Here is a 21,664-nt window from a genome sequence, read left to right on the forward strand (position 1 = left end):
ATGGCTGCATTTGAAAAAGCAAATCTGCCCATAACGAAATTAACTGCAATAGCCACGGATGGAGCACCAGCCATGGTGGGATCTGTGAACGGGCTTGTGGGGCTGTGCAAAGCTGACCAAACTATTCCTGACTTTTGGAATTTCCACTGCATCATCCACATGGAGCAACTCGTGTCTAAATCATTGAATTTAGATAACGTCATGAAGCCTGTGATGGAAATCGTCAACTATATCCGCACACATGCGCTTAACCACAGGCAATTCAAGAATCCCATCGCTGAGCTGGACCGAGGGCTTCCAGGTGACCTGCCGCTGCACTGCACTGTGAGGTGGCTGTCAAAAGGCCAGGTACTCTCTCGCTTCTTTGAGCTTTTGGATGCCGTGAAACTGTTTATGGAAAAGAAGGACAAGGACTATCCCGAGCTCTCGGACCTCAAGTGGATTATGGATCTGGCCTTTTTGGTCGACATGCTGTGTCACTTGGACAGACTGAACCTGACCCTGCAGGGTAAGTTAAAAATGCTGCCTGACCTGGTGCAAAGTGTGTTTGCGTTTGTCAACAAACTGAAGCTGTTCAAGACACATATTCAAAAGGGAGATTTAACACATTTTCCCACTCTGCTAAAAGCCAGCAGGCAAGTCGCCAGCGCTGCCCTGAGTAAGCAAAGAGCCAGATATGCAACGCTGATTGAAAACTTGCACGAAAGCTTCGTGACCCGGTTCCATGATCTACAATTGAAAAGGCCACAGATTACGTTCCTCGTCGACCCATTTAATGCAGAGACCAGCTGTTTGAAAGTCCCGCTAGTCACAGATGAAGCTGCGGCTGAGTTGGAGATGATCGATCTTTGTGAAGAGGACCAATTGAAACCTGCTTTAAGGGAAGAGACCATTGAGTTCTGGAAAAGTGTGCCAATGGAAAAATACCCCAATGTCAAACGGGCTGCGCTTAAGATAATGTCAATGTTTGGGTCAACATACGTCTGTGAGTCTGTGTTTTCTACCCTAAAACATGTGAAATCAAAGCATCGATCTGTTCTGACTGACACTCATGTGAAAGAATTGCTCCGAGTAGCAACAACGGAATACAAGCCAGATTTGAAGAGGATTGTTCAAGGCAAGGAATGCCAGAAGTCCCACTAAACAACATGCATTGTAAAAGTAAATGCTATTGTAGATTATTATATTTTGTTTGTGGACTTGGTTGAACTGAGAGTTTGTGTGTGAGAGACAGTGCACACAATGTTCATTGTTGAAAATGACTGGCCTGTGGTTTTAGTACTGTAGGAGTCCATTTCTGTCATTATCATGTTGGTGTGTGACATTTACAATAAATCTGGCTGAGCAGAGATGTGTGTATTTTGTGTGTGTGTGTGTGTGTGTGTGTGTGTGTGTGTGTGTGTGTGTGTGTGTGTGTGTGTGTGTGTGTGAGAGAGAGAGAGAGAGAGAGAGAGAGAGAGAGAGGGGAAAGGATGGGTGATGTCCATGTGTGCCTATGCGTATGATGTGGCTCTTTACGGTAACACAGTAAAAAAAAGTGGCTCTTGGTCTCTGACTGGCTGGCCACCCCTGACCTAGTGCAAAGAATATACATGGATTCAGATGTGCACAATGCAATCAGAGAAAGGGCTGACTATTTCTTTCTTTTTTTTCTTTTTTTTTTTTTTTACATATATATGCCAAGATACCTGTGTTTGGAAAAATGAACAGTGAAAACATAGCAAAAATAAAAACAGATCCTTCAGGCTGGCTGGAACAAAATAACTGATGTTTTATTTGCAATGTATTTCATGAATTATTTTGTTGTTACTTGTTGTTACATGTTACTTTTATGTGAAATCAATAAACTGTTATTTAAGCAATGGCATCAATTTCATTTTTTAAAAACACACATTAAAACATTGAATTTGTGTAGAACTTATTTACATGGTAAGTATTTAAAACTCCATGCCTAGCATACCGATATACATTTAGACAATAACACAACTGAGGGAAGAAAATGACAAATGGTATTTTGGATGTTCCAAAAGCACAATGTCACTTATGATTTTAAAACGATTTAGTGATTTACTTTATAATTTTGATAAACAATTTTGTTGAATCTGAATAGTAATATAGTATTATAATTAAACAGTATTATTAACATTCAACATTTGCAATGAATTAGAATGATCAATAACTGGAACTCAACTATCAGCACTCAAGTACCATTTCTGTAATCAAGTATTGTCAGCTGAGAAGGAAGAAATGCAACTGTAGTGGCCTCAGCTGCAGGTCATTTTCCATAAGTTACTTGTACTGGCACTGGTGTATTGGGAAAAATCCATCTTGTCTCACTTAACCCATTTTTTAACTAATGCTGTGTTCTGGTAATTTGACAGCATACATGCTACTGCAAACAGTTGGTTGATATTGTAAACATGTGACATGGTAATGATGCTATCAAAAAGTTTGTTCTGTTTAATCCTCCTAATGACTTGTTCCACATGCACCCTGAGTCTGGCTATGGCCTACATCTCCTTAAGCTGGTATGCTGGCATCTGCTTCTGCTTAGATAGAAAAGGTGGGCAGCACACTTTGCATTTACAGCAATCGGTGATTAGGAAGCCCTTATCTACCATCACTGCCATGTCTTCAGTCAACTTCTCAGCAATGCCTGATTGTTTGAATAGTTCCTTGTCACTAACTGAACCAGCATACAGATTAGAGATGAATGTCACTGGACCATGTGGAGCTATGCCAACCAGGGCTTTCATCGTACAGTGGGATTTGTACGAAGAGTACATTTTACTTTGGAGAAGTGGTGAGGATGGTGTCTGACACCTCAGCTCTGTACAGTCAAGGATCATCTGGGTGTCTGAGAAATCTTTGAATTCCTCAGGGAGGTAAGCTTGCACTTCTGCACGTGTAAGCCAGATGCATTGAGACCCCAGTGCAGTGGCAAGAAAATTTGTCCATGTTGCAATAATGCGGCTCACTGTGGACTGGTGTATATTAAATCGATGTACCAGGTCCCTCTCCTTCAAACCAAGTGACAGGAAAACCAGGAAAAGAAAGAACTTGTCAATTGGCTGTAGCAGCTGCCTCTGGAAGGTGAAAACAAAAGGGAAAATGTTACTCCTTAAGCTATGAACTAGTAAAATTGTGCTTTTCTTGGCTAAATGTTTTGTAATGGTTATGCATACCATACTGTACCATGGGGTAAACAATGAGGTGCTGTAGTACACAGGTGTATGTATGTAAAGGATGCTGAGTCTTTTATGTATGCTATTGTACATTATGTAATGGTATTGTACATAAATACAATAACATTACACCTCTAGTTCTAAATACCAACAAACCCATAACCTACCGTTGATGTGCGTGCAGGTGTCAACACTTCTTCGTTCCTATTGGCAGCTGACTTGGCTCTTGAAACCCGGATCATTTTATAGATGCAAGGCTCAATCAAACGCCCAAGCGGTAGTATTTGGAAACGGACATACGTCACACGCCCTAGTGCAAGTAGTGGGATACAGCCCACGTCTGCCGTCACCTGCCAAAACAGGAAGTTACGTCATATCTCGTGGGAAACTTAGTTTCCCCCCTCAGTGCCTTTATAAACCTATACTGGTATTTTTAAGTCATGTTTGACCTTGTGCTTTTCTGTATAGCTTCTGGAATGCTTTAAACTCATATTACACTGTTGGAAATAGTTTTTTTTTGGTGTGTGTGTGTGTGTGTGTGTGTGGGGGGGGGGGGGGGTCTTTTATTTTAATGCACATGCTGTTTGGGTTTTTTTGATTTTGTGCAAATTAGCATTGTAATGTTTCTTTTCATTTATGCTGCAGTATATGAAAAAAAGGTGTATCTCAATCTCAAGAATAAGACTATAAGGAAACACAACTTTGTAATTACAGTTTAAATTACAGATTAAAGTATACCATGTCGACCAATAAAATATTATATTGCAACATGCGGCATATGGTTGTTTAGGAAGAGGGGGAAGCTTTAGGAGGATAGAGAGCGAGCTTTCATCTGTGAGAGATTTGTGACATTTAGCGTATTCTGAGTCTAAATTAGGTTTGGAAACAGGAGGGATACACCTCATGTTATCATATCTGCAAGGGTTAGGCCTGTCGTGTTTTCCTCTGTCTTATATTGAACAAACAATTTTTTTGGAGGGGCACAAATAATTTGTGTGCCTTCTTACTTGATGCAGAACACCTGATTGTTCTGTAAATAGTTATATAAAAAACGCCTGAGGCCTTGGCTGCATTTTTAGGTAAATAGTAGAAATAGAGTAGAAAAAAAGTTATGTGTTTTGTCTGTATTTAGATCACTTGTGCTAATGCAGTATGTCAAAATGAAAAAGGTAAAAGGAGGTAAAACCAAAAGCAGGCAGAATTACTAACAGTACTGCAGATAATTCATTTTTAACGGCATTTGTAAATATTAAGTAAGAGTAAGACAAAAAGTAAAACGTTTTTTAGTAGTTGTATGAATCTTGTTTTTGTGTACAGGTGGTGTTTGTGAGTAGCGAGGAGCCAAAGAGTACAGAGGAACAGCAACAGGTTGCTGGCATCTCCAAGACTCAAAGGCATCACAATGTCAGAAATGGACACAAGTGTCCCATATGTGGACATGTATATGCTGATATTGTTCAGCACCTAAGAGTCACAGAGAAGGTGGTAAATGAAACTGAGCTGACTCTTTTGAGCCAATTTTCTCATCGGCAGTAAGTGTCTTCATAAATTCTGAAAGAGACTAAATTTACATGTATTTGTCCTTACACATGTTTTCGAATCACTGCATTTATTTAATTGCTAACTTTTATATACACCCAATTTCTATTTCATCCTACTCAGCATTTTATTTTGACTATTTTTACAGCTTTTCTGCAAATCTGGACTGTCCAGTCCACTTATGTCAGTCAAAACATCTTAATCGGCTTTATAAGCACCTGGAAAAGGTCCACAAATTACAGGTATGTTATTGACTCTGTGGTGTCTCTGTGTGGTTTTTGTGTGTTGGTGAGGCAGCCTTGATCTCTGGAATCAGATGTTTATGTTAAAGGGACTTTAGCACCCTGCATTTTACATATTTGTTACTCTGGTGAAATGAAAGTCTTCCAGTTTCTATAGAAGAATACGGTGGTTCTTTCTTTGTCCGTATGCTGTATTTATATAATGTTCCTCGAGCTCTAGAAAGCATGTTGTGTGCATAGATAAAAACATGAAGGATGTTAGTAAAATAAAAATAAGTAAAATACTGACAGTTTTGATATACGGTTACACAGAAAACTGTTTAAATTTAATCCTAATCACATCTAATACTAAATTTTTCAGAAACCTATGATTAAACTTTACATGCAAAAGGCCAAGGACAGACACGTTGCTAAAGAACTGGCACTTCTGAGGGCATCAAATCCCACACCACAAATGGTCTCACACATGGATGAAGTGGATGATGCTGTAATTGAGGAGGGCATCTTTAGGGCACTGGAGGAAGGGTCAAAGGTTGCTTCTCCTATAGCCTCTTCCAGCAAGGCTCACAGTGACCATGCTACACTGATCCACTTGCCTGGTCCTCCCTCTGACAGCGAGGCTCACAGTGACCATGCTACACTGATCCACCTGCCTGCTCCTCCCTCTGACAGCGAGGCTCACAGTGACCATGCTACACTGAACCACCTGCCTGCTCCTCCCTCTGACAGCGAGGCTCACAGTGACCATGCTACACTGATCCACCTGCCTGCTCCTCCCTCTGACAGCGAGGCTCACAGTGACCATGCTACACTGATCCACCTGCCTGCTCCTCCCTCTGACAGCGAGGCTCACAGTGACCATGCTACACTGATCCACCTGCCTGCTCCTCCCTCTGACAGCGAGGCTCACAGTGACCATGCTACACTGATCCACTTGCCTGGTCCTCCCTCTGACAGCGAGGCTCACAGTGACCATGCTACACTGATCCACCTGCCTGCTCCTCCCTCTGACAGTGAGGCTCCTGGTGACTCTACCAGACCAAACCTACAGCCTCCTCTCTCTGCCAGTGATACTCTCAGTGACCACACCATCCCAATTATCCAGCCTCCTTCTATCTCCACCAGCAAGATTACTTGTGATTCAACAGTGGTATCCCCTGATTTGTTAATCCCAAGCAGTGCACCTTACTATGCAGTACAGCAATGGAGGGGATGTCCTCTCCTGAGGACACCTGCTCCTGGTTGCAAAAACTGTGAGATACTGTTCACTGAGCTACAGGTGGTGAAGCAGTTGCTAGAATGTGAAATTGAAAGGAATCATGAGCTCAAGCAGATACATTCTTCAACCAAGCGTGCAAATGTGAGTATTGTTTACCTCGTATGATTGTACACCTCATTGTGAAACATTCTTTCCTTTACTTTTGATAAACAAATCTGCTTAATGATCCTTTTTATTTCAGGTTAAATATAGCAGACGTAAATGTTTTTCACCCAGCAAAGCCCCTCACTATGGTAAATAATATATCTTATCAAACTTACTACTGTAAAATGTATTAACTGGAGATAATCTTACATAGTATGACTGATCATCCTCGGATAGCAATCCTTACTCAGTTCATTTGTGAAGAGTGAGTTCACACGAGTTTTTCATGGAGGTTTTCTTTATGCATTGAGAAGCTTGAAAAAAGATTTGTTTTGTCAATAAAATCTCCCTGATGTAAAAGACCTAAATACCTAAAGAGGCCTAAATATGAGTGCTAAATAACTATACTTTGATATGATGTCTGTTCTTCCTCATCAGTAAGACTTGTGGAGGAATTTAGTGCCCATGCAGAAGGTGTGAACCCTAGCAGAAAACTACGTGAAAATGCAAGGCAGCGAGCCACTCATGTCATCCATTTCCTGGAATTCATGGCAGACCCAGCAATTCCAAATGTTGACCTTCTGTTTCTGAGGAACCATGGAAAAGTCAGTGAGTAAGTGCTAAATTTGAATGATTATTAGTTTCTATATACATGTGTGAATATACATGAATTAATTTGTATTTTTGACTTTGGAGTTTTCTAGCACACCTACAAGCAAAAGGGTTTAAATCAACAACTCAGAGAGCTTATCTCATGGATGCTGTTGCTTTCACGAAATATATATTAAACATGTCACCACCACAAGTCAGACTTGGAATTAAAAAGATCAACGCCCTTTTGGTCGAACTGAGGGCACGTAACAGAGATGTTTTTTTTTTTTAAGTCCTTTTTTTTTTTTAAGTCCTTTTTTTTTTTTTTTTTTTTTTTAAGTCCTTTTTTTTTTTTTCTTTTTTTCCTTTTTTTTTTTATTGCCTGTCCCGTTTGGCTCTTTTGCCATCAGAATTATTGTCTAAAGGCGAAGAAAGATGCCCAACGGATTTTCTTTACCAAATTGACCATCCCAGCTTTGCCGTAATGGTCCATTTGATTCACCTTTTATTCTTTATTTTATTTTCACTTGCTGAATACGGGACAGACTTGACTGGGGGAAAGAAAAGGGAGAAAGAAAGAGGGAAAGAAAAACAGTTGAGAAGAGGGACGGGGGAGAAGGGCAAAAAACAAAAACCAACAGAATAAGCAGAAGAAAAAAAAAAAAAATACATATATCGATCACCTGGATCACCTGTTGAGAAAGAAAAAAGAAAACAAGCAGAAGAAAATGAGAGTAATACAATAAACCACATCACAATGATATAAGGGAATATGACAGTAAATACTAAATATTAAACATTATTGTGCAGCACGTAAGATCGACAGCACAGTGTGCATTGAGGTAGGAGCCAAAAAGGGTGTAGTTTGTGTGTGTGATCACCCGTGTGTACACCTGTGAGCATGGACGCGCTTGTTTTCTTAAAAGGTTCCCTCATGTAATGATCTGCTAGAGGGTGTGGGGAGCCACTGCCCCGTCCTCCAGGGCATGAAGCAGGTATGGAGGAGATCAAAACTCCAGACATCCAGAGGCCCCCAGAACACAAGAGACCAAGGAAGACCAACAGAGGGGCAGCCGTGCCACTGTCCCAGAAAGAGCTGAGGAGAGTCCCAGATGAGGGGTCACCCAGCAGCCACGGAGCAGAAGCCAGGGGGGGTTGCAGTGACGTGCCCGTGAGCTCCGCCGGCAGCCAGCTGTGCCTGAGTGACCGAGCCCCAGGCCGAGAGGCCGGGGGCACCCCACCTCCGAAGTGGCCCAAGCGAGCCCCAGGCTCCAGGCCCCGATAAGCAGCCGCCAAGGAGTGAGCCGGTGTGCACCCGGACGCCCACCCCTGGACACAAAGAACCACCAACGCACCGATGTCTGAGGGAGTCCGCCCCCGGCAGGGGAAGTGGTGGGGGGAGATAGGCCTCCAAACCTTGGAGGGCCTGAGCTGTCCTCAGAGAGGTGGCATCTGATACCCAACCTGACATATAGACACAGACATACAGGCACACACAGATACAAACATCCATTCCCACCCTCATGCTCTCATATGCACTTACTCCACACTCAACCAACGTGGAGACAGACATAAAGAGACGCTGTACACACAATCACACTCCCCAAGCGTACTCTACGAACCGGGTCTAGGTACCCTTGCCCCTGGAGGGGGGGAACTGCACCAAGACCCAGGTTGTGTTACCCTTTTCCCTGCGGTGGGGAGAAGCAGACCGCCCCGACTCCGCAGCAGCAGGGAGGCCCCACATTCCGGATCCCAGTCGGACGGCCAACTCCTCCTCCTAGCCCCCCTGCTCCAGCAGAAAGCAGAGAACGAGGGTGAGAGAAGACTCCTAACCTCCCTCCACCCGCTCATTGTAGTGTTGATGTATGTGTGTTCTAAGGTGCATTTAAAACCCAGGAGGGCATGGAGCTACCTGCCAGAGAGCAGCAGGTAAGCGCATAGTCCCTCCTGCTAGCCCTCAATGTCTACGTGTATTTAAAATTGAGAGGTGGGCAACGACGCCGGGGGTGAGGTGTACACCCTGATGGTAATTGGGATTCCGTGTAGCGTGCCCACCCCCAAGATCCTATATGTATGTGTAATGAGAGTGTGAGTAATGTGAATGTCTAAGTTGCGGGATAAAATTGAGGCAGAGGCAGCCAGAAGGGGACAGAGGGGGGGGTTACCTCCTCTGCACCCTGGTGACACACCCCTACTCCAAGGCCCTGCATGTGTGGGTGGTTGTGGTGGAGCGGGAAGAGGGAGGCAGCTGGAGATGGGGAGGGAAGGAAGGGAGGGGCAAGTGACCCCTCCCTGGGGCCAGCTCCCCCGCTGACCCCAGTAGGCACCCCCATACTCCGCGACCCGCCAGGGAAGGGGGGCCCAGGCCCATCCGAACCGGGGCCCAGTGCAGCGGCGCCGCCCGGCCCCACAGAGCCCGGGGCAGTCCACCCAACCCCACCACAGAGAAAACTGCACCCACCCCATCATCCACTCATCTTACAGACTACATAAGACAATAGACGCCCAGGCTGAGATCTTCCTCCACCTCTCCTGTATCTCCCCCTCTTGCAGAGAGAGTTCCTGAGAGAGGAAAGCTCCTGCAAGATGTGACAACCCCCCCCCACCAGTTGAAGAGCCCCCCAGGTGGCTCGGCGCACCGGCGGCACCCTGCGCCAGTGGCGGGCCCCCATATACCCACCGGCCCACAACCCCGGCAACACACCAACCAGGACCCAGGCCCCCGAGGCCCGGCCAGGGCCCCAGGCCAGAGCCGGAGCGCCCCCAGAACCTCACGCCCGTCTTGGACCCACCCAGGGGCAGCCAGGCCACCAGGTCAGTAACCCCCGTCCGTCAGCACAGACCCTCCCCTAGCCCCGCTGCACGTAGCCACGAGGAAGCCGTCACCTAAGAGCCAACAGAGCCCCTAATTGGCCATGACCGCTACCCCGGGTTGAGCCCCCCGAGGAAGATGCTCCCGGGGAACCCCCCGACGCCCTAAGCCTGACCCTACCCCCACAACAATCACAACAGTGAAGGCGAGACCAAAATATGACCCCCCACCCCCACTAGGTGATGGAGCTGATCAGAGGAGCCCAGAGCGATTGATCTGATGTGGTGGCAGAGGCTGTATCAAGACTAATGTAATCTAATAGATAATTTCTATATTGGTTAGAATTAAGATTGTTTTTATTTTTCCAGTTCATGAGGACTGTTTTCTTGGCTATGCATAGGGCAGTGAAAACCATATGGGCTATCTTCTTTTCTGAAGTGACATTATCTAAGCTGCCCAACAAACACACTAAGGGGGAAGTTGGAATGTTACATTTCAGACACTTTGATAAGTCTTCACATATCTCGCGCCAAAACTTCTGAACTGGTGGACAGAACCAAAGAGCGTGGATATAATTGTCCGGTGAATTGGTTTGGCAGTGTGAGCAGTTGTTGGTAGATGCAAAGCCCATCTTGAACATCCGATGACCTGTATAGTGCACTCTATGTAGTATTTTGTATTGAATTAATTGAAGACTGGGATTTCTGATTAGATGAAAGGTTTTTAAGCAAATCTGAGACCAGAAGTTTTGGTCTAAGTTAAAAGATAAATCCGCTTCCCATTTTGCAATAGGAAGTGATATTGATTCATCTGTTTTAGAAAGCATTCTGTATATTTTGGATAGTAATTTGGGGGTTTTAAGAGTAAAAAATTGAACCACACTTGGTGGTGTTTGTAGTTCAACTTGACCCAGTTTAAATTTCTTTTTTATTATGGATTTAATTTGTTGATATTCTAAAAATCTTTTCTTGTTGATCCCATATTGTGTAACTAGTCTGTCAAATGAAATAAATTCTGTTCCTTCTAGTATATGTTCTACATATTTGATTCCTTTACCATTCCAATCTGAAAAGTTTATCATATTATTGTTTTGTAATATGTCAGGGTTGTTCCAGATAGGTGTACGTTTGCATGGGATTAATGAAGACTCTGTCAACTTCAGAAACTCCCACCATGCTGTCAGAGAAGAGCTGATGTTGATGCTTTTGAAGCATTCATGTCGTTGGATGTTTGAGCTGATAAATGGTAGATCTGAAATCTCTAGATTATTGCAAAGTGCTTGTTCTACATCTAGCCAAGGTTCATCTAAGAGGGTATGTTTTAGCCATCCTGAGATAAACTGAAGCCTGTTGGCTAAGAAGTAGTGCTGAAAGTTAGGTAGTTCTAATCCTCCTTTATCCTTGGTCTTTTGTAGTGTTTTTAAGCTTATACGTGGGGGCTTATTTTTCCAAAGGAATTTGGACATATATGAATCTAGAGATCTGAACCAATCTTGTGGCAGTTTAGTTGGGATCATTGAGAATAAATAATTTATTTTTGGTAATACCATCATTTTTATAGCAGCAACCCTTCCCATGAGTGATATGGGTAGACATTTCCATCTAGCCAGATCACCTTCTACTTTCTTTAAAAGTGGGGTATGGTTTAATTTAGTTAGATCTGCAAGCTTGGGAGAAATATTAATACCTAAATATTTTATATTTCCCGATTGCAGTGGAGTAGAAGAGGAATTATGGAAGCAGCAATTAATAGGAAGGACTGTAGATTTTGACCAGTTAATTGAGTAATCTGATATTCTTGCAAAAGAGTTTATCAATTCAATCACCCCAGAAATATTGGTTTGTGAATTTTGGAGAAAGAGTAACACATCATCAGCATAAAGGCTGATTTTATGTTCTACGTTCTTGCATTTTATGCCCTTAATTGCTGAATTCTGTCTAATTGCTGCTGCTAGTGGTTCGATAAAAATTGCAAACAGTGAAGGGGAGAGTGGGCATCCCTGCCTGGTGCCCCTCAGGAGACATAAGCTGGAGGATGTCTGGTCATTTGTTCTGACACAAGCTGTTGGGGAATTATATAATATTTTTAACCAGTTGATGAAAGAAGATCCAAAACCAAATTTGTGTAAAGTTGCAAATAGAAATTTCCAGTTAACTCTGTCAAACGCTTTTTCTGCATCTAAGGAAAATATTGTAGTTTCAAGGTTTTTACTGTATGAGTAGTCTATCAAATTAAGTAATCTACGTGTATTTGTTGATGAGTGCCTACCTTTTATGAAACCAGTTTGGTCAGGATGAATTAAGAGGGGGGTTATTTTCTCTAGTCTCTTCGAGAGAGCTTTGCAGATTATTTTGAGGTCTACATTAATAAGGGATATTGGACGATAGCTTGAGGGATATACAGGGTCTTTGCCTGGTTTTAGCAGGAGATTAATGTTTGCAGAATTCATATTTGATGGAAGTCTGCCCTTTTCTTTGATTTCTAACAACGTTCTGTAAAAAACTGGTGCTAGAATCGTCCAGAATTCTTTGTAGAATTCTGCAGGAAAGCCGTCTGGACCTGGAGCCTTATTATTGGACATATTTATCAGGGCTTCCTGGAGTTCACCTGATGTCAGTGGCGAATCCAGTGCCATTGCTTGAGAGTCTAATAATTTTGGGAGAGTTATGCTGTCTAAAAATTGATCAATTTCCTTTTTAGATGGGTTTATTTGTGGTGAATACAACGTTTTATAGAAATCCCTGAAAATGTTGTTTATTTGTTTCGGTTCATATATTGTGTTCCCAGATGAATCTTGAACAGCACATATAGTTGTTTTTTCTTTATTTATTTTTAACTGGTTTGCTAGAAATTTACCGGATTTATTACTATGTTCATAATTTTGTAAGCGTAGTCTTTGTACTAAGAATTTTGTTTTTCTATCAATTATCTCATTTAATTCTAGTTTTGTTTTGCGTATTTTGTTCAATGTTTCCTGATCTTGGTGGGACGCGTAGGCTTCTTCTAGTGATTTGATGTTTTTTTCTAATTCCTGAATATTTTTGTTTTCTTTTTTCTTTTTATGTGATGAGAAAGAAATTATTTTACCTCTCATCACAGCTTTCCCTGCTTCCCATAAAACAGAAGCTGATGTTCCGGGAGTGTCATTAAAGTCTAAATATGAAGTCCACTCTTTTTTAAAATATTTAATAAAGTCTTCATCTTTAAGCAGTGATGTATTAAATCTCCAGTTTTTACTTGGCATAGTATTATTCTTGTGCATTAGTGTTAAAGATACAGGAGCATGATCGCTGACAACTATAGGGTGAATCTCAGTGTCTGAAACGTCACTCAGCAGTGAGCTGCTGACCAAAAAATAATCTAGACGAGAGTAGGAGTGATAAACATGTGAAAAAAAAGTATATTCCTTACTGGTGGGGTGAAGGGAGCGCCATGCATCGCAAAGACCAAAGTCGCTCATATACTGTTTGATTATATTTGTGGACTGCCAATTACGCTGAGTTCCTGCTGTATTGAGCCTATCCATTTCTTCATTCAGTCCAAGGTTGAGGTCGCCTCCAAGCACAAGTGTGCCATCTAAGTGTTCAGAGAGTGCACTGAAAAAACCGTGAAAGAATGAGGGATCATCAACATTTGGACCATATACACTTACAATACATAGCTTTTTATCAAGTATAGATAGTTTAATGATTAAGAATCTGCCCTCTGGATCTATAACTGTATCGAGTACTGTGAAATTAATTTTTTTATGAATTAAAATTGCTACTCCCCTTTGTCTAGAATTATAACAGGCTGAGAACACATTAGGAAACTCAGGTGTTTTAAGTTCATTCGAACCTCTAAGAGGTCTGTGGGTCTCTTGTAAAAGGACAACATCTGCCTGTAGTTTTTTGAGTTGGTTAAATATTTTTAACCTCTTTTCTCTGGAGCCAGCTCCATTTACATTCCATGTAACGAATCTTAGTGCACCCATAGATGTCTGTGCATAACTAGGGGTGTACTCTGTGTGTGTCGCTTAGACAGGTGGAGAGAATATATCACTTGTTCATAAATAAGGAGAGGGAGAGAGAGAAAAAATGTGTGGCGAGATGCTCCCCAAGTCTGACTATGTGTTTGCATATTTACTAATATGAGTATGCTTGGCTTAAGTGTGTGTATCCTGTAGGTCTGTGTGCGCTGTCTGACTGATGTAAATGTGCTGCCGTTGAGCGCATGACTGTGCGTGATCGTGCAGTGAGTAAGTGTCGAAATAAATGATGTTGTTTGTGGATGAGTGTGGAAGCAGGTGATCGAAGCAGTGAAAGAAATAAAGAAAGAAACCAAGGACGAGGGTGAGCAGCATAAAAACAAGAGGGGGAAAAGAGAGGAAAAAAAAAAAAAAAACAAAAAAAAAACACGAGAAGAGAGAAAAGAAAACGTAAACATTCCAATTAAATCACTGACGGAGAGTGACGGTGTTAATACTGCTATGAAATCACACTTAAGATGCGATTTGATACCGGTAAGTTAAACAAATGTTAATACAAGTTAGTGTGAGTGGATAGGGAAAGGGTGTAGCGGATTCTTATCTGGTCTGAAGTTAATACAGCCACGGAGTGATGTTGGGGTCGCGGTGGAGCTGTCCGTCCACGTACAGCCGGTCCACAGCGATGACAGCGCGGGAGCCTTTCTGGATGAAGCCGCGTCGAATTGGGAAGAGGACCCTGCGTCGTTCCAGGATCTCTTTGGGGAACTGATCGTTCACGCTGAAGTCCGTTCCTTTTAATTCCCTGCCGCGGCTTTTCACATGTTGCTTTTGTTTGAAGTGGCCGAATTTGGCCACAATAGGACGTGGTTTCCCGGCCGTAGCCCGAATGGGGCCGAGGCGATGCACCCTATCGAAGACGATGTTCTTCACCGTGTCCTCCGGCAGCTTCAGGTGGGTTTTGATGAAGCTTTTTACCGTGGTCTCCGCGTCCTCTCCAGCGGCTTCTGGAATACCAGAAAATACTAGATTATCACGCATGCTACGAGCTTGTAGATCAATAACCGTTTCTTTTATTTTTTTATTTTCTCTATTGAGCTGGGTAACATTTTCTGTGAGAGATTTCACCGACTCCCTTAGCGTGGCATTTTCAGCAGCGAGCGTTTCCACTTGCTGCTGGCTGAACTCCAGGGATTCTCGCAAGCATTTAAATTCCCGGTGAAGAATCTCCACCAGGGACAGCCTTGCGTCGAAACTGGACAATCGCTTGTCGATTGACTCCAGTATGTCGGCAATATCTTTGCCAGCTGGCGATGTTGTGCCGGGGGAATCTGCCGGGCGTTGTCTTTTCGACGACGACGTCTCAGATTTGGCCGGGGAAGCTGCACTCTGGGCCTTCTTCATCACGAGATCCTGGAAGCACTGATCAATATAATCTTGGAGAGCCTCTAAACTCTCCCCGTTGTTCTCCAGGGTGTTGGAGATAATTTAGACAAATATTGTTAGTTATGAGACAATTGATAAGTGTATTTGGTAATACTGTAGCTTAAAGAAATTTGTTCAAATCTAAACTACCATTTGCTTTAATTTTCCGCCAAAATCTCCGGCGTCTGACGTCAGTTACAACATTAGTCGCTTACCTTTATTTAAAAAGATCAACGCCCTTTTGGTCGAACTGAGGGCACGTAACAGAGATGTTGCCCGTGAAGTAGTCGTGCACCAGCTGAATGTGCGGAGATCTAAGTCTAGTATGTCTATGATACATATCTCTACCTCTTTTATTAACATTATGTCATTAAAGTAGGTAAACTGTCTAAGGGATTGTGCTTACATTTGTTTTCAGACAGACTTGTCCAAGCAGAAAAACATGCTTTGTTCATTGAAGAGGCTCCCCAGAAGATTGTTGCCGCACTGGGTATGGATCACTGCAACGCTTAAAACTGTAAATAGATTGTATAATCCCTCTTAAGTAAAATTAACAGACTCCATGTCTGGGTTAAGACATAGCCCCTACAGATCTTTACATCACCGTGATTCAATTCAATTTTATTTATATAGCACCAAATCACAACAAAAGTCGCCTTGATTAGGTGGTCATATGATTGAAAAAACCAACAATCATATGACCCCCTATGAGCAAGCACCTTGGCAACAGTGGGAAGGAAACACTCCCTTTTAACAGGAAGAAACCTCCGGCAAAACCAGGCTGAGGGAGGGGCGGCCATCTGCTGTGACCGGTTGGGGTGAGAGAAGGAAAACAGGATAAAGACATGCTGTGGAAGAGATACAGAGGTTAATAACAGATATGATTCAATGCAGAGAGGTCTATTAACACATAGTGAGTGAGAAAGGTGACTGGAAAGGAAAAACTCAATGCATCGTGGGAATCCCAGGCAGGCTACGTCTATTGCAGCATAACTAAGGGAGGATTCAGGGTCACCTGGTCCAGCCCTAACTATATGCTTTAGCAAAAAAGAAAGTTTTAAGCCTAATCTTGAAAGTAGAGATAGTGTCTGTCTCCCGAATTCAAACTGGAAGCTGGTTCCACAGAAGAGGGGCCTGAAAACTAAAGGCTCTGCCTCCTATTCTACTTTTAAATACTCTAGGACCCGCAGTGCGAGAGTGACATTCTCTAATAGGGTGATATGGTACTACAAGGTCATTAAGATAAGATGGGGCCTGATTATTTAAGACCTTGTATGTGAGGAGCAGGATTTTGAATTCAATTCTGGATTTAACAGGAAGCCAATGAAGGGAAGCCAAAACAGGAGAAATCTGCTCTCTCTTTCTAGTCCCTGTCAGTACTCTTGCTGCAGCATTTTGGATTAATTGAAGGCTTTTCAGGGAGCAGTCCAGCCTAGAAGTGAACTAGATTTTCAGCGTCACTCAGCGTCATATTTCTAATTTTAGAGATGTTGCGCAAATGGAAGAAAGCAGTCTTACATATTTGTTTAATATGTGTGTTGAAGGACATATCCTGGTCAAAAATGACTCCAAGGTTCCTCACAGTGTTACTGGTGGCCAAGGTAATGCGATCCAGAGTAAGAATCTGGTTAGATACCATATTTCTAAGATTTTCAGGGTCGAGTACAATAACGTCAGTTTCATCTGAATTAAGAAGCAGAAAGTTAGCGGCCATCCAGGTCTTTATGTCTTTAAGACATTCCTGCAGTTTAACTAATTGGTGTGTGTTATCTGGCTTCATGGACAGATAGAGCTGGGTGTCATCTGCATAGCAGTGAAAATGCATGCTATGTCTTCTAATGATACTGCCTAGGGAAGCATATATAATGCAAACAGAATTGGTCCTAGCACCGAACCCTGTGGAACACCATAACTGACCTTAGTATGTGAAGAGGACTTTCCATTTACATGTACAAATTGGAGTCTATTAGATAGATATGATACAAATCACTGCAGTACAGTACCTGTAATGCCTACAGCATGTTCTAATCGCTCTAATAGGATATTATGGTCAACAGTATCGAACGCTGCACTGAGGTCTAGCAGGACAAGCACAGAGATGAGTCCACTGTCAGAGGCCATAAGAAGATCATTTGTAACCTTCACTAAAGCTGTTTCTGTGCTGTGATGAGCTCTGAAACCTGACTGAAACTCTTCAAATAAGCCATTCCTCTGCAGATGATCTGTTAGCTGTTTGACAACTACTCTTTCAAGGATTTTTAATATGAAAGGAAGGTTGGAGATTGTCCATATTTAAGATTGAAGAATTAATTAATGGCATGACTTCTCTGAGCAGTTTTGTAGGAATGGGGTCTAAAAGACACGTTGATGATTTGGAGGAAGTAATTATTGAAGTTAACTCAGAAAGATCAATTGGAGAAAAAGAGTCTAACTTAACATCAATGGTACTAAGAGTAGCTGTAGACAATATTACATCTATGGTATGATTATTGGTAATTTTTTCTCTAATGATAAAAATTTTATTTGTGAAGAAGTTCATGAAGTCATTACTAGTTAACGTTAAAGGGATGTTTGGCTCAACAGAGCTCTGACTTTTTGTCAGCCTGGCTACAGTGCTGAAGAGAAACCTGGGGTTGTTCTTATTTTCTTCAATCAGTGATGAGTAGTAAGCTGTTCTGGCTTTGCGGAGGGCTTTCTTATAAAGCAGCAAACTATTTCTCCAGGCTAAATGATTATCCTCTAAATTTGTGACACGCCATTTTCTCTCCAGATTACGAGTCATCTGCTTTAGGCTACATGTTTGAGAATTATACCACGGGGTCAGGTACTTCTGATTTGAGGCCATAGTTTTCACTGGAACTACAGTATCCAGAGTTGTACGTAGTGAGGAGGTGAAATTATTAACAAGATAATCGACCTCTGTTGGAGTAGCGTTCAGATAGCTGCTCTGCTCTGTGTTGGTACAGGGCATTGAAGATGATAACAGTGGGTAGATTATATTCTTAAACTTAGTTACAGCGCTTTCAGAAAGACATCTACTGTGATAAAGTCTACTCTCCTCTGCTGTGTAATCAATTATTGTAAATGTAAATGTTATCAAGAAATGATCAGACAGGAGAGGGTTTTCAGGAAACACTGTTAAATGTTCAGTTTCTATGCCATATGTTAAAACAAGATTTAGAGTGTGATTAAAGTGGTGGGTGGGTTCTTTTACATTTTGAGAGAAACCAATTGAGTCTAACAACAGATTAAATGCCATGTTGAGGCTGTCATTTTTAGCATCAACATGGATGTTAAAATCACCCACAATAATTATTTTATCTGAGCTGAGCACTAAATCAGATAAAAAGTCTGAGAAATCAGACAGAAACTCAGTGTAAGGCCCAGGTGGGCGATATATGATAACAAGTAAGACTGGTTTCTGAATTTTACAGCTGGGGTGGACAATGTTAAGCATCAGGCTTTCAAATGAATTAAAAGTCTGTCTTGGTCTTTCATTAATTAATAAGCTGGTGTGAAAAATTGCTGCCACACTGCCCCCTCGGCCTGTGCTTCGAGATTTCTGGTAGTTAGAATGACTCGGGGGTGTTGATTCATTTAAACTAACATAATCATCCTGCTGCAACCAGGTTTCTGTAAGGCAGAGTAAATCGATTTGTTGATCAATTATTAAGTCATGTACTAACAGAGACTTGGAGGAGAGAGATCTAATATTTAATAATCCACATTTCACTGTTTTACTCTTTGGTTCAGATGTGGATAATGTATTGTTCTTTCTTTGTGATTTTTTTTTATGTTTTAGTTGTTTGTTGCTGGTTTTTAGTTTGTCTTTTGTCTGTTTGGGAGCTGACACAGTCAATGTGATCCACACATTGAAATGGATTTCATGTCTTTTCTGTCTGATGACTACATTTCTCTGATGTCCAGTTTCAATTGAAGAATAATGTGAAGCTTGGTCAATGTAATGCACATGAAGCCAGAGCTAAAACACATCACCATCGCAGTGAAATATGTGCAGCTCTGGATTAAGATGTAGCCCTGCACATTTTGATCTTGTTATTTCTGGAATGATTGGAAAGATTATTTTCATTATTATGGCTAGAGCAAAGTGTAAGAGCTATTTGCACTTATACAGAATAATACTAAGACTTTTACCTTTGTTTTATAAAACGTGTCCACAATTTAGACATTAATGGCAGGAAATTTTATTAAAGGCATAAGATAAAAAAAAAATCTCCCAAAAATAATCAGATTACTTAAACTCTATTTATCCAAGCTGCTCTGAGGTAGTGTTGAGTTTGTTCTTTTCTTGAGGAGAGGTTGGAGGAAAGATGAGCAAGCAGCTGGGCATCCACTGGAAGTATGATGTAAATCAAAATCCTTCTAAATTAAACAACTAACACAGCAACAATGAGCAGACGAAAAGGAATGAATTCACAGGTTGGACAGGTTTTCAACTGTGAACCTCTTCGATCCAATCTTTTGGGCTGCTCATCTTGCAGAAGACAAAAAGGAAGAACCCAAAATCTCTTCTTCACCTCACCTTTTCACCTTCTCATCCTTTCTCCCCCCCTCTCCTACTGGACGTCACATCTTCTCACACCTTATCTATCAATGTCTATCTATCTGACAAGATTTAACAAAAAGTTAAAAATGTTTAAACTTGTAAAACGCTTCATTATATTTTCATTGTTATTCTTAACATAAAGAATTCACATTCAATCACATCTGGATGTAATGCCCTTTGTTTCATTCAGTTTATGTGATTCTACTTCAGTTAGACTTGTCTTTAGGACATTTTCACATGAACATTCATTGTAACATAATCCAATTTTCAATTCAAATGCTTTTTAGAATTCAGTTAATTACCTGATTTCTTTAGTTTTTATCCAACTTGTTTTATGAAAACATACATTTTGTTTGTCAGATATTCTTTGAGATTAGTAGCTCCACTGTGTCACATTATACATCACACACACCAAGGTCAGACACTCTGTGAGGCCTGTTATTAGAATCACTGTTATTCTATTCTCTGATTCATTACACTGGTTAACTTGCACATTTAATTTGTTTTATTTATTCCGGATTATGTGTGTGATGAGTTGGTGACACAGTTCTTACTTTCCTGTTGTCCTTCAGACACACAAACAAAACTGCCTAGCTTGAAGTTGGATCATGTACACACACACACACACACACACATACGTGTTTTCATGATATATCAGTACGTATGACAAAAATGTGACAAATGGGAACGTGCCTTTCCGAAGGTCCTAGAGGCATGGGAATCACAAAAAGTTTGACCCATGCTTCCAGGAACACGCCCATCTGTTGAGATTTTGGCTAGGGCTAAATTTTGGTCAAACCTGAATTTACTGCTACTTGTGAGGACACTGTCAGGTTTATGTGACTTATGAGTACCATAAGGTCACACACTGATATTTCATGTTTAGGTGAATTGTGAAGCCCATGGAAACACATAATTTTCAAGTATACATGACTTATAAGGACCAGGTAAGGGTAGGTTCTGTATTTTTAGCTTGGCTCCTTTTGAGATTACAATATAATAGGCATGGATGCACAATAGTAATGCTCACCAGTCGGGTAACTTCTGACAGAAATATCAGACATTTATGTGTTAATAAAACAGTAAATCTGAGCTGTGTAGAGACTTAAAAAAAGACATAGGTCAAATGTGGTCAGTCTACTTTTTAAGTCTTAATATTGTAATGCATTAATTCATTTTGTAGTGAATGTTCATGTGAATAAAAACGTGGAACATTATCTGCCTTTCTTATCATTTAATTGCAAAAAGCACCCAGCATAAACCACAGATTTATGAGTAAGAACAATGCAATACAGAAAACTGCAATACTGACATAACTGTGGAAGTAACAAAGTATCTCTCTTGCTTGTTTCTTTTTTTCTTGCATCTTTCTTTTAATGCTATGATCCTGTTGTGGATGTAGTACCTTATGACAACCCAGTCTCTGCCTTTCAGAGCTGCCGGCTCTGCTTGGAGGCAGCAGTCACATTCCTTTTTACCTGGTACTTTGCAGCTTGTTATGAAGTAAAACGTGCCGCTCAGCAACCTTCACTTCATCATTTGTCCACTTGATTCTCACCTTCCCAGCTGTCATAAATGGAAACAAAAGAAAATATCTTAATGTGAATGCAAAATGTTCTTAAACCTTGCTTTCTACTGGAGCACTTTAAAGGAGCAATAAGCACAATTCATCATACTTAGGTTGAAGGAATTAAAAATGGCTATGTGAAGAACTAGAGGTGTAATTACATCTGGAGTACAGCATGAAGTCATAATCCCTCTCTCTGTGTGGATCTCCAGCCATAGACTTTGGTTTGGTTTACAGGCAGTGCACAACAGCACACCTAGCAGTGAAAAGATATTGCTTATTGCTCCTTTAAGGATGCTTGGAATGAACCATTTGAAGTGCTGTGTTCTGCTGGGAATCAAATGAGATGAAATGATTTATGATAAAAGCTCTCAATAGTGTCATGTCTGAAAACAATAAACTTGTC

The 21,664-nt window shown here is 41.5% G+C and overlaps 2 protein-coding genes across 2 annotated transcripts; one reads left to right on the forward strand and one right to left on the reverse strand.

Annotated features, from left to right (window-relative positions):
- Window positions 1-1,143, forward strand: LOC148102098 (general transcription factor II-I repeat domain-containing protein 2A-like). Its single transcript, XM_087842695.1, has one exon. The coding sequence runs from the start codon at window positions 1-3 to the stop codon at window positions 1,141-1,143; it is 1,143 nt and encodes a 380-aa protein (XP_087698821.1).
- Window positions 1,144-2,510: 1,367 nt separating this feature from the next.
- Window positions 2,511-3,676, reverse strand: LOC148102099 (uncharacterized). Its single transcript, XM_087842696.1, has 3 exons — window positions 3,635-3,676; window positions 3,353-3,535; window positions 2,511-3,086 (listed from the first exon to the last, which is right to left on the reverse strand). Exons 1-3 carry the CDS (start codon window positions 3,674-3,676, stop codon window positions 2,511-2,513), a joined length of 801 nt encoding a protein of 266 aa, XP_087698822.1.
- Between the last annotated feature and the right edge of the window lie 17,988 nt (window positions 3,677-21,664).

Source organism: Neolamprologus brichardi, chromosome 7, assembly GCF_056152115.1.
Source record: "Neolamprologus brichardi isolate AB-2024 chromosome 7, ASM5615211v1, whole genome shotgun sequence".
NCBI classification, from domain to species: Eukaryota; Metazoa; Chordata; class Actinopteri; order Cichliformes; family Cichlidae; genus Neolamprologus; species Neolamprologus brichardi.